At 40.2% G+C, this 16,752-nt stretch overlaps 1 protein-coding gene across 2 annotated transcripts in view; it reads right to left on the bottom strand.

Annotated features, from left to right (window-relative positions):
* Positions 1-3,020: 3,020 nt before the first annotated feature.
* Positions 3,021-16,752, bottom strand: part of STAC (SH3 and cysteine rich domain) — a 72,344-nt gene continuing 58,612 nt past the window's right edge. For both annotated transcript variants that reach the window (XM_068203521.1, XM_068203528.1), the window contains exons 9-11: positions 14,461-14,512; positions 14,154-14,291; positions 3,021-6,051 (exon numbers count right to left, since the gene is read on the bottom strand). In XM_068203521.1, the coding sequence (XP_068059622.1) occupies positions 5,953-6,051; positions 14,154-14,291; positions 14,461-14,512 (289 nt within the window). In that variant the 3' untranslated portion in view covers positions 3,021-5,952. The remainder of the gene's footprint in view (positions 6,052-14,153; positions 14,292-14,460; positions 14,513-16,752) is intronic.

Here is a 16,752-nt window from a genome sequence, read left to right as displayed (position 1 = left end):
GCTGCTGAGCCAGGGCCAATGCCAGACTTGCCTTTTTTGGGACAACATTTAGCAGAGCAGATGCATTGGATGGGCCTGAAAGGTTTCTCCTGGCAGGACAGAGTGAGACTCAGTGGATGTAAAATGAGGATAGCTTGTGAGAAAGGTGCTGCAGCCTGCCCAGAGAGAGAAGGACTGGGGGCAGAAGAGGTGAGTGGCACCTCTCAGGGAGGCAAAAAGAGCCACCATTTTTTGCAGGAAGGCCACATTCCAAGGTTTTGGGGACTGCTGCTTTGCTTAGCTGCTGTTTTCCTTAGTCTTATTAGTCTTATTAGTCTTATTAGTCTTATTAGTCTTACTATTCTGCTAGACACAAGGGCAAGCAGTTGGTAGCCAGAAGCTGAACTGGTATGAACCTTGAAATGAAGAATGGCTGGAAAGACAGTGGCTGAAATGAAGAGTGGCTGGCTCTGTTGGCATGGGGTGGGCAGTCTGGAAAGAGCCTAGAGGTCTGCTTTGCAATTGTGCCCATGTTCCTGCAGTACTGCCCCTGGAAGAGAGCAAGAGGTGGGATCTGCTGCCTGGGCCTGCCAGGGAGAGAGGGTTACATGGAACAGACAACACAAATTGAAGGGCTTGCTTCAGTACCACTGCTGCACCACTTCTGTTAAACATTGAATTTCACCCACATCCATGTCTCATTTTTTCCTGTTTGTGATGCAAAGCTGAAACAACTCTCATGGTCTCTCAGTTTTGTGTTGTCAGCCTCTGACCCCATCAGCTGGAAAACTGCTGGTAGCATAATAATTATTCAGACATTGATTTATTTCATTCTAATGAAGGTAGATTTAGGTGTGCTTCTCATGGTGTGCATGTGTGTGACTGATTAGCACATTTTAAAGCCTCCTGGCTTCCTGTCCTTCAGGTGTCCCAGGAGAAGTTATTCTTTATTTTCAATATCTCATTCTTGTGAGTCACTGGGTCAAAGCAGTATGATCCACATGATGTTCTGACAATGTTTTCAGACTGCCAATTTGTACATGGCATGAAGTCCTGTCTCTTTGCCTGATGAACAACGTGCACTTCAGAGCACTGAGCTTCTAGATTCTGCTCGATGTATTGCATTATTTCCAGTTCAACTGCTGCAACTCTGGCTTTATATATTACACACATTGTCTAATACAGATAAAACTTCTCGACTTTGTCCATCTAGCCTGTCTCAGTACTTACTGGGCACCATCCCCTACTGTAATTCAGTGCTGAGCACAGTAAGATAAGGAAAAATTCAGTCATGACAGATTTTTTAAGGGTATGTACTCTTGCAATTGGATTGATGGTAATGTATATAAGATATACATACATATTTATGCATGTGTTACTTGTACATAAACGAATAAAATAAGAAATTAATTTAGGCTCATTTGATTGAAAAAAATACATTAATGTAGGCAAGTGCTGTGCAGAGTTTCTTGGGGCACTCAGGAAATGGATGTACATGCTGACCTGCAGCACTCCTACTAAAATTTTTCTGGGCCTCTTTTGTACTGACCCTGCCAAGCGTTCATTCTCCAGGCACATAGCAGTTTTCTATATAAAGGATGGTTTTAAAAATAACTCTCATGTACCTCTTAGATGCAGATGCTCTTTTTAGCTATGGAAAACTCAACATTGTGATGACATATATTCCCACTGGGGCGAAAATATTTATTCTCCTTGTGTTGCAAACTGTAATGTGCAAATTCTGGATGATAATTTATTGACTGCATTTATTATGAAATGCCTCAAATATGAAATGAAACACTTGTGTTGGTCTGATCCTATTTGTAGTAAAGCAAAGTACAGAAGGAGTATGCATGGGAATATCATTCACACTCCTCCCTCCTTATATTTTATGTGTTCTATTTAGGAAGCGACCCTTACCCACCAGCCAACAAAAGAAATTCTATAAAAAGGGGAAAAATACATCTCTTTCCTCATTTCTAATAATAATCATGAGCAGTACCTTCAAAGGTAGGGTAAAAAGTACAAGATATGTGGTAGTCAGGTGTTATCTGGTACAGATATAAATAGATCAGACAAATGACATCATAGGTTTTTGGGAGAAGAGTAACACTGACGAGCCTTTTGCAAAATAATAAATTTTAGTCCCTATGGCATTCAAGGGTTCTTTTTTACTTTGGATTTAAATGGGATAAGATTGATATGGCATACTGTGTTTATTCAGCATTCTTTACGGAAAGAAAGATGTCTTTTAAATGCTCAATAAATCAGACTTGTCTGCACATATTTAAAATAAATAAGTCAGGTTAATTTTACAAAGACATCTGTCTAGTTGCATTTTAGAAAACCTACATGGTCTCCAGTGGCTTCTTTAGAAGGTTGCAGCTCTTCCAAGTCTCCCATGACACTTTCTGCCGACACCGTGCATGTTCCTCTGATGGCACTGAGTGCTATATTTAATCAATCGAATCTTGACAAATAATTAGAAAAAAGGGCTGTAAGCAATTCTAAGGTGTCCAAAGTTTGTAGGCATAAGTGTGGTAGTTCCACTGGGGCAATGAATCCACAGCTGAATGGTGTTGTGCTGCAGCATCCATCTCCAGATGAAGTCACTGAGTTCAAGTGTAGGAAGAGATCATTGTAAACTGTGATACTGTGTTATTTACTGAAGGGAGAGGATCATGATTTGGGCAGCTCATACTCAATTCATGTTGGTCAGCTGCTCCTAGCACATAGAAAAATATTCTATAAGCAGTTTTATACTGTGATGAGACATTGAATGGCTAAAACTACTTTCTGATATGCCAGAAACAAGTGCTCAGGGTGGCCCTACCACAAAATTTCCCTCTGAGTCCACATGTTACATACATTGCAGAAATACATTAAAAATGGTTTGCTAGATGTGGCAAGTTCAAGTGCTGTAAATTTTAATTGGAAATGCTCAGTAACATCTGTTGCTGATGGGTTTAGTGACTGTGCTTCAAGCTGGGTAACTGAAAATTCCATAGTCTGATGCATAAAAGCCAAGACACATACACTTCTATTCTCTTTCCAACCATCACATAGTCTTTATTAAGCAGAATATTAAATTAAATCTGAGCAGCATTTATCTCCTAAAATTCAATTTTTCTTAACATACATCAGATAAAATTAATTCCATCTTCTTTCTGATTTTTAACTGCTTGCTAGCACAGCACCTATTGCAAACTGCATATGGTAGTAAAAAAAGTGATGAGATACTTGTCTGGATTAAGAGTAAGGCATCCAAAATAAATTTGAGTAAAATTACCTTAATTTAGCAAAGTACTTCAGCTTTAAGCATGGAAATAGCCAATGAATCACATGCTTAAAGTAAGACTTATGTATGATATGTGCTTCTTGCTAAATTAGGCATAAATTACATCTACATATTGAATGGCAGCAAAAGCCCAGTAAAAAGACAAAAGCAAGCAAGCAACCAACCAAAAACACAAAGAAAAGATAAACATGAAAACTTTGGTTCAGAAGCAATAGTTTTTCAGATGTAATGCAGTCCACATAAGGCCTTTTTTGTTTTTACTCAGTCACTTTATTTTTTATTGCTCAGTATCAAAAGAATAAAACTGACATTGATTAAAGGCCATTGTGATTTGTAGGTAATATTCATATAATTCTTTGAATAGTATGACACACATTGTAGGGATAAATCAAAGTCATTCCCCCCTGAAAAAGGGGGGAAATCACAGTATGAAGCAATCATGTAAACAATAGCACATATGTATAGATTAATACGGAATTTCCTTTTCTCCACTTGATCAAAAGTAGCAAATATTTTAGTTGTAACAAACATTTGAGTTTTTCCTTTGAATGGGTGAATATATATATATAAAATAATCTTATAAAGCAGACTGGATTAATATGTCTCTACTGCTTTTCCTCTTGATCCTTAAGGATTATGAGAATCCTCTCTCACTGAGTTTATTGGTTGTTTAAAAAAACGAGCTGAGCAAATGTTTTTTGAAGTGGAAAAAAACCCCTGCTGATATTTCCACAGAAGGTATGAAATCAGATACTTTTGATCAGTCAGGAGTTTGTTAATAATCAGTATGGACCGGTTGCATTACAAAGGACCATGTTTCAGCAGCTGGCAGCCCTGCAACTTCCTCCACAATTAAAGGATGCACAAGAGCAGCAAAATATGTCTCTAAGAGACTGAAGAGCTCTGAGAACTACTGGTCAAGCAGAGAGTTCACCTGGCTTTTGTAAGGCTTTGAGCAAGATCAGCAATTCAAATAGGGCAACTCAGCCACTGAGACCTGGGCTGTGCAACACAGATTGCATACCTGACTCAGTACATGGGAACAGGATCAGTAACTGCTTTTATTAGAAAGAGCATCAACTTTGCAAAGGCCTATAGTAGCCTGGCATGCAGTAGCAGGATTTAGGACACCAATTTGTGGTTAGTCACAGAAAAGACAGGCATTTCGTTTCAAGCTAGTCAAAGAAGGCATGAATTCAGCAGGGAGCTTTAGGATAGGGCTTAATCTCTACGTCATAATACATGCTAAGCTGTTTAAGTGTATTTGTTGCAATTACATCCAATTCAATACTTGGAAATTAGGTTCCCTGTCTTGAAATATCATAGGCCCCTGCTCTACAACAGAATTGGCATTGACTGACTTGTGTAATTTAGTCAAGACTCACAGGTCCCACAGACCACTTCCTGAAAGGCTCCTGTGCCCAGGGCACATTTGAAGATGGAGGCTTATATGGACAAAACAGGGATGTCTGCACAGTCTCACTAGCATGGAAAAGACTCAAGGGATGATCACGGTGGTTTATGCCAAAGAAAAATTTATTTTGGTGTATTTACTGCTGAATCTGCAAAACTTCTATTTAGCAAATGGAGAAGAGAGCTTTGGTGTGTGAGCACACCAGCAAGACACTCAGTGCCTTTCTGTTACAAGTTCTGCATTTTGATAATTACAGACTTCAGTCTTGTATGCAGCCTGTCCTTTCCTAACATTTTCAGCCTTCCAGTGGGATATACAACTGTTTTATTTTTTATAAATAGGATTAATATATAAAATTTTTTAAGTGCAATAAACACAGAAAAATAGAAAATGTTTCAAGCCTGTGGCTGTCTCCCAGCATTTTACCCATTTTCTGTATCAACAGATAAGGGTGAAGGAAACACAGAGCGATGCTTCCAAGCAGGCTTGTGAATCCAAGGATCAGCTATTTTTGTGACCTATGAGAGCAGCCAACACACACCCAACATACGCTGAGAGCTTTTGTTCGTATACAGAGAAAACAAAGGACACACACATTCGCTACTCTTTCCTACAGGAAGATTGCACAGAAAGAGAAAGTTGCCAGCTTCCAGGGCACAGTGCATTTCTCGAACAGACATTCACACGGTGTCTCCAAACTGATTTGTTATGAGACGAAACACCAGGACTAAACGCTTAAACTCAGTTGGTATTGGGGACATAACTGTAGAACCACAGCCACACTCTACTACAAGCATTGGACTGTAGTATGAGGACAGTTTGAACGGTATTTTCCCCCCTCCCCCAAAATACACACTTCAAACAAGAAAGCAGTCCAACAGTTTTCTAAGACACAGGAACAGGATGCTAGTTTAGTCCTTCAGAACAAGCTGTCTGTCTCCATCAGGGCTGTAGCAGCCATCTTGCACCAGAAATCAGCCCAGACTTTGTTTTTCTTCCTTCCTTACCTTATTCCTGTTAGAATCCAAGGGCCTCTCATTTCCCTGGTGGTTTCTGACTACATTTTCTTTCAAACATTCAACTTTTCATATTTTTAGTGTTGCTGTGGCAGTCTAAATGTCTTTTTCTTCATGTTGTTGCAGTTTTCTCACTATTTCCCTGAACATCTGCAAGACAGCCCATCTGGGTTGACACAGTGTGAGATGAGGCAGACAGGCATTGCCAACAAAGGGCTCCCACTGCAGGGAGTGGGCTGTTGGAATCAGATGTTTTCTAAGACGTCTATGGGGACAAAGCCTTTCTTCTTCCCGCTGTATACCTTGATAAAGCCATCGTGTTCCTTTTCAGAAGTCACACAAATCTGAATACAAAAAAGGTATGAAAATGTTAAGCTCTTTGCCATGATCAAAGAGACAAATTATTCCAGGGTATATATCAGGCAAGTTAGACATCCTGCTAGTTACTTCTATAAGTAGAACAATCCCTGTTGGACTCTCACTGCTTTGATAAGAATCTCAAACTCACATATTTAGAGACTTACATTTCCCCTATCTTCCTGAAGTGCCACATAAGCATAAGAGACATCAAAATTGTTAAGAACTTTGTGATGGATAAAAGATTTTGGAACGTGAATGTTGACTGCAGCCTGTTGTAATGATCATGCTGCAGTTGTCTGTGTATGAGTAAAATGGGTATTTCAGATCACGAGCTGACTCCCTCAACACCTGATGGTAAAAAGTAATTCTGGGTCACTTGCAGCAGCTGACCTGAATGCAAGCATATTCTGTTTTGCATGTTAAAGGAGCCTCAGTTCTTCTGAGAAAAGCAGTGGATTATGATATTTGCTCAGCCCTTGCACCTGCAGATGCCTGTTTTAGATACCAAAATGTGTGACCTGAATCCAGCTCTGTGTGAGTGTTTCCATAACACCTACTCCACAGGGAAGCAGTTGTGAAATCACGCGGTCTTTATAATAGCACAAATATTACATTGTGGTAAAGGCTTTCATTTCCTCCTGACCTTTCTCATCTCAGGCATTTCCACTTTAAGGCCTTTCTTGAAACATCTGGTAATGGCCGAGCCATTTGAAAGCCTAGTGGCACAGGCACATTAGACTGAGCACAGCACCACACCAAATAAAGACTTGTTTTCAAATGTCTGTGCCAAAGAACTATATATTTCCTACTAGTCAAAGAAGGTTAAAATATAGCTGGAAAACTGACGGTCCTATTGAGACCACTCCACACACTGATTTCTCATGATGTCAGTGCCAGCCCTCTATCTGGACTAACACTCATCTCTGTCTGATAAGTACTGACAGTGTTTATTTACAATAATTCAGAGGATATGAAATGAACAAAAATAGCTCTAAAGTGCTCCTGGATAAATCCATTTCAGCATGACTATTATGGGTGACACCTAAACACCACATCTGAATTCTAGGCCAGCTTGTCCTGTTGTTGCATAAAATTTACTAGCAGCACTGATGCTGCCAGAAGGAAAAGAAAAGTTATAAGAAGGTGGTGAAACTGCTTCATATTTACCACCTCTAGTATTTGGAAATAGGTAGGTGGATCTCTGTACCTACAAACAGAGTTTTGGAAAGTAAATGGACTCATTAATTTTCTTACTTATCCTGCCTACTCAACACTAATGGAATTGGATCCCTGGGGCAGAATGACTGAGCACACCAACAGGGCTGACATGCAATTAGAAAGAATAATGTATTGTTGTTTGGGCTAAATCACATGGAAAGCGTGGGAGAGGTCTAGAATTGATGCTGTCTAGTTTAAGTTCTGTTGCAAAACAGCCAAGCTCATTTATGTCATGAATCCCCAGCACAGCATCTGCTTCCTCTGCAGTCATATCACCATTCAAAATAGAGAGGTGCAAAGCACATGGACAGAGAAAGGTGTTTCTAACTACTGCTATATGTTGGTCTCTGTCTCTGAGAAAGAAATGATGAGAGAAAAAGCCTGCAAAGAAACACAAGTGTAAGGATGGCCAAGTATGTACGACTAGCCAAGTGTGGGAAGGAGCATTAGCTGAAAAGTTCCCCTTTTCAGTTGATCCCTGCTGCCATGAGACTTTGCAGCTTCTCCATAACTAGAGCTGGCTGGTTAAAAGGAGTGATTCACTACATAATTGTGTTTGCAAGACTTCTAGCTTTTTGATAGGATCCCCAAAATTATCACATCTCCAGAAGGTCTACATTACTCACTAAGCGTGGTGCATTTTTTTTTGCTTAACCTCTCTGGTGCTGTGCAGAACATATTGCAAAAACAGAGTAGTTTCCCCTGTTGTCATGTATTGTCAGCAGAACAATTTGTAGACAAAAGAAAAATGCTGAGTTTTCTGAACACTGCTTTTCTTTGTTTTTGGAGTGAAAAATACGGCAGATTTCTTCTTTTTTTTCAGGGGAGTGGGGTATTATTATTATTTTTTTTTGTTACTTGTTTGAGTGCTCCTTGATATCAGTGAGTGTCCTCTGCTACAGTGGTACCTTTAGATCTTCACTGGGCAGGTGGTGTACAAAGCCTTTATGTGAGAACTGTCACTCTACATACCAATTCACAGATCTGAATGCTCCCAAATTCCAGCTGAAATTCTCTCATACTAAGACAGTAAGCCTTACATGTGCTAGACCCCAGATGGCAGAGTTTTTTCTTACTACTTTCCAAGGAAGGTTAGGGTTCAGGTGCAGAATAAGCTTGGCCACAGTATGTCACACTTTCATAATCCTGTGCAACTCAGGAGGTCTCCTGGGTCTGTGACAGCTGCTGGAACTTTGCAAAACCCTGGAGCTGCTCCAAATTCTGCAGTTTTCAGAGAAGACTAAATAAAATACCATCTATGGCCACTTTTGCTCTCATCCCCTTTTATGTATGCTGCCAAGGGTTTCACTCACAAGTTGTAGCCTGGAGATTTGGCTCTTGATTTTCTTACATGGGTGTAAATTCAGAGTAATCCCAGATGAGGACATGGTAGCATCCAGAGTTTTGGATTTCACCTGATGAATCAGCTGTTGTTGAGGATTAGCGCTGATGAGAGATGGCAAAGATGATGGTTGGGAAGGCACGAGGTGCCACAGGTACGGACAGGTGGTCATGGTTTTCTGAATAAAGCTGGAATCTGCTTAAAATGGCAGCTACTCAGGCTGGCATGTTTTGGGTGGCAGGCTGCTGGCCTGACTAGAAAAGTGAGCCAGAGAAGCCACTCTCCAGTGAATTTGGTAGGAACACAAAGGGGGATGGTTGGGATTTTCCCCCTGCACTCTGGCTTAAGAGATTAGTAATGGAATAAACCACAGGGTAAGAAACCACGACTCAGGCTATTTCTCACTCAACAAGTTATCTTCAGAATTATCTGAAAGTGGAATCTATTATTATAAATTACTTCCCCATTCTTTCATCTCATTGTCTTTAAAAAAAATAGTTAAAAACCCCCCAAACTTCAGATTGTGATGGTTGTCTGAACTTGTCAACAGCTGCCCTGAGGATTTTTTATCAGTCAGTCAGCCCTGAGCAGGTGGGAGAGATGAGCAATTAGGAAATTGTCCTTTGACCTGCATGGTCATTCCTGTTCTTCTAAATCCTGTGCTTTGAATTTGAGCTTAAATGGCCAGCTCTCTTTGGGAGTAATTTTGAAATTGCTGTAACTTTTTGCAGCTCTTTTTTCTTCCACATAATTAATCCATCTGACAGCCACAGACTGGTTCTGATGAAGTAGGACTTTGGTTATGAGGGCAGTACAGTTTAAAGAGCTATCTTGGAGCCCAAAGACAGTGCCAGGTCAAGAGGGCTGCAAGTTCAAGTCTTGTGTTTGCAAGAATGACAGCACAGGGACACTGTGAGCTCCTATATCTGCTGCTGCCAGTGCTCCGAGGTCCTTGCCTATGTGAGCCTTGTGATGGAAATGCTGAGCTGTTCAGTTTCCATAACCACAGAGTCATAGTGCAAATGATGATGAAGGGTTTTATATCAGTTGTTTCACTAACTTTTGGACTGAGAACACTGTCTCATTTTACCTATATCACTTAAAGTTTTAAAGAAGACCTGGACTAGACTGGATGCACAATGATCTGTGCCCTTGTTTTGGACTCTTGCAAATCTTTTGTGTCACTCAGCATCCCTGAATGAATGGGGACCCCCATCCCTTCTCAGCAAGACTGATGTCAGTGGAAATCAGAGAGAGCTGGAAAATGACCCTTTCAGCCTAGCTGTGAGGTGCAGGACTTAGTGCTGGGGAGCACATGAAGAACTGCAACATCACTGTCAGTGATGAGTTTGCCTTTTAAGTGATTTAATTTGAATGCATATGTCACTGTGATGAAACTGATTTTCAAAGGCATCTGAGTCATGCTCTTAGATGCTCAGCTTCTTTTACAGCATCCCAGAAATATGGGGACATAAAGTAACTCCTAGGAAATGAGGTGAAAAGCCAGGTAGCAACAAAGCTTCCAGGCTAATCAGAAGACCTGAGAGAGGTGGATTTCCTGGGTCTGTAGACTTGTCCTCCAGTCCTGCTTTATTAAGCCTAGCCTTGTGGATGAGACACATTTGTAAAACACCCATCACAAAATGGGTCTGTTGCACTGACTTCTGTGTAAACTCACAGTGCACTCTGGATGAGGCAAAGAGCTTCTGATTCCCAGTTTGTTACAAATGTCACCATTTGGGATTTCTGTTGCCCAAGATCACTTGCACAGTTTAAAATCAATTGTGTTATTTAAATACAAAGAGCCCAGCTCTAAAGTAATTTGTGTTAGTTTGACTGTAGATGTCAGAGGCAGCCAGGCAAAGGTGTGAGCAGGATCTTTTTCAAAGTAAAAGCAGACATTCAAATAGCAGATTATTTTGACTTCTTTAAAAATAAGGATGATCAAAACCTTAAAGACATTTTAAGAGATGCTTTTCCAAATATTGATGATATATTAGATATTGCAATCATTTTCTTTTGTGAACAGAGGTCAAATAAGAGCCTGTTGTCATGCAAAGAAGTATTTTTATAATGTTTGGTAATGAATTAGGGTAGTCTAGGGCAGAAGTTACAGGTTGGAGAAAATCTTATCTATATATGCAAGTGATGATACAGTCAATCAGACTTGGAAATTATGCAATTCATATTGTTTGTGAGAACAGCTTAACAGTGTGGAAAGCCACTGAAATTGGTCAGGTTTGGTTTCCTTATTGATAATCTTGCTTTACTGATGTCAGGGGCTATGCCTGCCTACCTCCCACAGATCCCCGATTGAACCTCGTGGTGCCCAGTCATCTTATGAACTGGTTTTAAGACTCAAAAATCTGTCAGTGAACTCTAAACCTCAAGATGTTGGCATCTCTGAAGCAGTACACTTTTTGTCCTCCAGCCTGGGTTTCATATTGCATCGTAAAATTTTCAAGGGATCCTTTGTGAAGACTAGCTTGTGCATATTGCTCATGATGGGTGAAAAAACTGGTTATTCTTCAGCTCTCTCCCTGAATATTGGCTTTGCAAGAAAGGTTTGCATGAAGCTGAAACTCCAAATGTTATTTCTAAGGCATGAAACTGCCAAATGATTCCAGAAAAAGTATCACTCCCTGTGCCTCAAACTTTGAAAGTATCTCTGCTTGACTAAAATGGCTTTCCTTAGGGTAGTCATGTGGCTTTGTAGATGTGAATTTATTGCCTTTTGCCTTACAAGAGTAGACTCTCTACCCAGAAAGGTTCATATAGGGCATGAGAGGACAGAGACCTGAAGGATAAACCATGGAAGGTATCAAGCAATATAAAGAAAATTCATATCATTGTCACTGGATAAGTTTTTCTGTTAGTATATCATCCTTGCTTTCATTGTCAGAATGGTTCTGTGCTCTTGTTAGACCACATGGAAAGTGACTCAGTGAAGTAACTTTGCTATCCTATAGTCACAGGAATTTATTAGACCAGTTAATGAGTTTTTCTAGCTAAATTGAGACTTGACAGGAATAAGTAGTGATGAATAATCTCCCCTGTTTGCTAATCTGGAAGAAGTCAGTGCTCTGCACATAGTACATGTATTGCAGTCACAGTACTCTGAACACTGTGCCCAGAGACAGGTAACACGGCTGATGACATTCCACAGAAATTCCCAACAGACCAAAGGACAAATTAAAAAAAATTCTGCCTAAGTTTTCCCAGAAGTCCCATTCAGATGACTTCGTTTTATGCATGCCTTCCCCTATTGCACTTCTTTCTCTGTTTCACATGGAAAACAATGGAGAAATAAAAGACAGAAAATAAGAGAAATGGCTGATGAAAGGAAATTTGACTTTGGAAATATAAAACAAATTTTTAAAGTAAAAAATTCTCAATGACAATTAAAATCTCTTCCTCAAGAAGAGTTTTTCCACAGTGAAGGCAGAGTTGTCTTTTTATTAAAAAAATATAAAAAATTGTGCCTTATGTAGAGGGACAGCAGGAAGCAGATAAGTGTCCATGGCCTCACTGTGGCTGTCCCACCTGGAAATTACTCAAAATGGCCTTCAAGCTGCTTAAATGTCCCCCTTTTGCATAACTGGTGTGAGAGTGGAGCGGGATCTGTTTGCTATGCTCCTTTCCTCTCATGTCTCTGCATTCATGTGTTCTTGCAGTCTGATCTCTGATCTCTGCCCCCTGTTTCACAATAAATATTTATTTCTTTCTACCTCTGAAGCCTCTCCCACATGGAGCAAGCACCAGACAGCATTCATATTCAGCCTCAGCATTTGTGTGGGCTTGAGATAGAGCTGGAAAAGTTTTTTAGAAAAGGAGGTAGCAGGGCGACAGGATCAATTAATCCCTTTCTGTACCTCATGCCTTGCCAGAGCGGATGAGGCACCCTGACTCTGAGCTCCCTTTGTGATGCTACTATGAAATAGGGACAATAGGAAAGCCCTGTGTTTAGACGAAGCTGCCAGAGCTGCCCACCTGGAAACTGTGGCTTTGTGAGAACTGAGGCAAGCAACTGGGCTCTCACTGCTTGCAGCAGTAGCCACGCTGACAGAGATGATCTGGTACGCCCACTAATGAGAAATGACACAGATCTTGACCATTCCCCCATGTTGGCATGCCATGTTTCAACACTACCATCTCCTACCTTTGCCCTTGTGTATTGCTCATTTTAGAACATAAAGCCTCCAAAAGCTCTTGTTCTGCTCTGGAAATATTTATTTTTTCTGTGTGCACAGACAGAAAAAAATTAGAAGAGATGTTGGGTAAAAAGAATGTGAGAACTTTCCTTCTAGAAACTGCAGAGCTGACCAATGTACTGTGTGTACAGGGGCAGTTAAAATATATTCTGGTAACTGTATTTCTGTGCCTTTCTTAAAAAGCTGTGTGCACCCAAGGATTGTTAACACTTTTGTTTTGCTATGCCACAAATCAGCAGCAACCAAGCTGTAAGTTAATCTTATCCACCAGTGCAGTGAAGCACTGTGAAAGAAGTTCTGTATGGACAAATCTACAGCCCTCAAGTTCACACTGGTTCTGACTCCTTCTCTACTTTTTTAAAATCAGTGGCTGTACAGGTTATAAAGCAAACCATTTCTGGTGATGTGACACAGTTGCCACAGGAAAGGATAGACTTAATGAGGCAGATAAACACTGGGCTTTGCAAGGTGCAGTGAGAAAAAAAATCTACCTTTCTATTGCATCCAGATTTCAGAGAACTCAAGCTGTGTGTACCCTTAGTATGACATCGTCCTATTTAGATGAGCTTATGCCACAAACCTGTCCCTTTATTCAGGTTTTGGGTCATGGCTTGTGCCTAGTGAGCCCACCTGAAGGACACAAAATTGAAGGACCTGCTGAAAATGCACCAGGGTGAATGAACCCTGCAAGTCCTCACTGTACATCGTGTACTTAAGCTCAAAGGAGCACTTAAAGCTTAAAACATATTGCAGCCTGTAGAGAGAGTATTTAAGTGGTGACACACACACAAAAAAAAGGATTAAATATACCTTGCAACTGGCGAACAAGTGTCACATTTAGGATTTACAGCTTTGTGTCATGCTGTCTTAACTCTCTTCCTGTTGAAGCAAAGACAATGGGCTGTGTTTAGGTCTTTAGGTAAGTTAAGATCTGGGGAGGGAGGCACTATCTTTTATTAGATTAGCTCTAATAATGAGGAGAAAACCAGATCATTTTTCAGGGACACAAGGTCTACTGCTAAGACTCTGTGTTTATCCCTCTGAAGTCAGTAAGAGAGTGAGAAATATGTGAAGTATCACTATGAATGTCTGTGAGACTTGAAATTCAGGCTATGTTAGGCATCGAATACATGTTTGCACAAGGCAAACAGTGCTCTTAACTGGCTGCCACTGTTACAATACAAATAATAAATCTTGTAAAATGGCAGTAAAAAAATCTGCCTGTCCTCATCTTGCACAATTTTCCCTTCAGTCATTGGTAAGACTGCTGGATGCTCTACTGAGTCCAGTGAGGGTCCAGCACAGAAGATCTTACCTGGTTCTCTTTCAGAGTTATCTGTCCCTGTTCCTTGCAGCCAATGAATGTCCTGATACACCTGTAAATCTTCTCATTTTGTTGCACTCTCTGAACAAAGTTAGCAGGAAAATATCCAGTTCTGTCATCAATTCTCCCCTATGAAGGAAATATATTGATAGTAGAAGATTGTTAACAGCAGAAGCTCTGATACAATTTCAATATTGAAATATATTGATAGTAGAAGATTGTTAACAGCAGAAGCTCTGATACAATTTCAATATTGAAAACACGGTATTTTTCCTGATGTAAACTGACTAGCACATACCTTCCACCAGTCTTCATTAGAATCTTCCAGAAGTGTGATCATATCCCCTGGCCTGCAATTAGAAGAGGAATAGTATGTAAGATGACTCTCAATTGTCATGTTGAATCAGCTTTCACAATTCCCTTTGAATAATAAGGTGGTCCTTAGGTGGTTATTTTGTCTGAGCATTCACTGAAGGTAGACACAATAAGGTGGCAAGGTTTTCTTCAGTCACACATGTTAATGCAGAAAGACAGTCTCTGTATCTTGGGGCTAGCTCTTTATTTTGAGACAACATCTATGAACTGGAAATTTTGCTGCCTGTTTATTAAGGAACTGTTTAAAATGCAGTCCCTCTTTGTTAAAAGGCATTATTGCTTTACTTTAAGACATTTCACACTGTTGGGACACACTACTTCATCATCTGTGTTTTCAAGCTGTGATTGCAGAAGGAAGGTGGCAGGAAAACAGTTCTATTTTATTGACAAAGGCAATTAGTCAGCAGGGATATAATTCTGCCCAAGAATGTCTTTTTGATTTGAATGGGACATATTTACCTTTAAAATGTGTGGTGCTGAGTTGTAATTGTTAAGTATCAGCATCCAGCTGACTAGTTCCAAAGCAGAGCTAGGAGAATAATTTGGCTGCAAATAATAATAGCAGAATTTGCTAAGCTGATTTTGTGCAGGTAGTTGAACAGTTATTTGACCTTTTCCCCCCCACTTGTGACACTTCATCAACATTCCTATGTACTTATAGTAGTGGTAGATCGTAGAAAGTAAGTGGGAGACCATTTCCAAAAGGATTAACTCCAGAAAGCTCTGTTTGCTGGATAAGAGACATTTCTTGATCTTAATAAAATTAATTGTTGATGCTTAATTATTCAGCTTTCGCTGTCAGACTCAGTGTATTGTTGAGATATCAGCACAAGAGCCTGCAAACACATCTGAAGCATCTGTTATGATGGATAACAGGTCAAATTTAACAGACTTTTCCAGAGTATGCATAGAAAATGTGGATCTGTCCAGGATGCAGCTGCAGATGTGGTCAGTGGTGGGCCTCTTTAGTCCACTTTCTAATCAGTTATCATTGGTGTTGACAACTGGAGAAGCAAGCATTTAGTCTTCTAACACTGTGCAATCTGAAACAGGATTTTCTTCAAGCCTTCCTCAAGAACCTGTTTCAATGTGTTTGGAATAATTAAATGTTACTGAAGTGAGGAGGGAAGCTAGAGAAGATGGACAACTTGGTATCCCAGTGGTAAAAGATTTTTTTACAATGGGAAAGAATATGTGAATCCTTTACCGCAGTTAATATTTAATATGAAGCACTCAAATAGGTTTCAAGGGAACCCATAACTTCAAAGTGAATAGACTGGGGCCAACATTGGAGTCCTTACACTGAAAGGAAAAACAGTTTCAACAAGAAGGATTTAGAGACCTTTGTCCAACCCAAATTCTTCACCCTGGTTGTTAGAAAAATAACTCAGAAAATATAAATTTATTTGTCTGCCAGAGAAAGATAGCAACTGAATCTAAAATCTCTCTGTCACTTGCCTGAGCACAGAGAATTTTAGGTTGAAGGTCTGTTGATTTTGTTGATTTTTTTTTTCCTAGAAGAGAGCTAATATAAATGTCTTTAATCTTCAAAAAGGATTCAAAATAGAAATCCCATCTGGACCTGTTATTCTTGCACCCTAGATTTAGGCTGCTAATCCCTGATAGGGGGTAATCCACTTGGTTCTTACTACTGGTTGAAATCAGCCAGATCTCATCTTTTTCTTCTGTAAATCACAACCTTGGATAAGTTGTCTGCTGTACCTCAGTGATCTGGGTTTCAGGAGGTGGCAAGGTGGCTAGTCCCTACAGAGACTGCTGTAGGTCCCTTCCAACTATTCTATTCTATTCTATTCTATTCTATTCTATTCTATTCTATTCTACTCTCTGCAGTGTCTGAAACATGGTGTAGCTTGTCTTTAGGATTCTCTCTTGTAATGTAAGGCCATCTCTTAGAGTAAGTGTATTACTGCAATGTCCTACTTTACTTACGCCAGAGCACTGGAAAATCTGACTGACCGCTCCTGCTGTTAGGGAAGAAATCCAGGCTGTGATAAATTCTAATTTCAGCTGAAATCAGGGCTACATATCTTCACTGCAGTAATCTGCAACTCACTGTATCCTCTCAGAGATGAGCTGGGAACTCCAGAAATCTGCCCTAACTCCTCCTTTCAGGTCCGTCCCCTGCTACATCCCTTTGTTATGATGGAGCTGATCAGGGCTGATCAGCTGGTTCCCAACACAGGTTCCTAGGACA

Source organism: Anomalospiza imberbis, chromosome 1 (assembly GCF_031753505.1).
Source record: "Anomalospiza imberbis isolate Cuckoo-Finch-1a 21T00152 chromosome 1, ASM3175350v1, whole genome shotgun sequence".
Classification (NCBI taxonomy): Eukaryota; Metazoa; Chordata; class Aves; order Passeriformes; family Viduidae; genus Anomalospiza; species Anomalospiza imberbis.
This window is presented reverse-complemented; position numbering and strand designations above follow the sequence as displayed.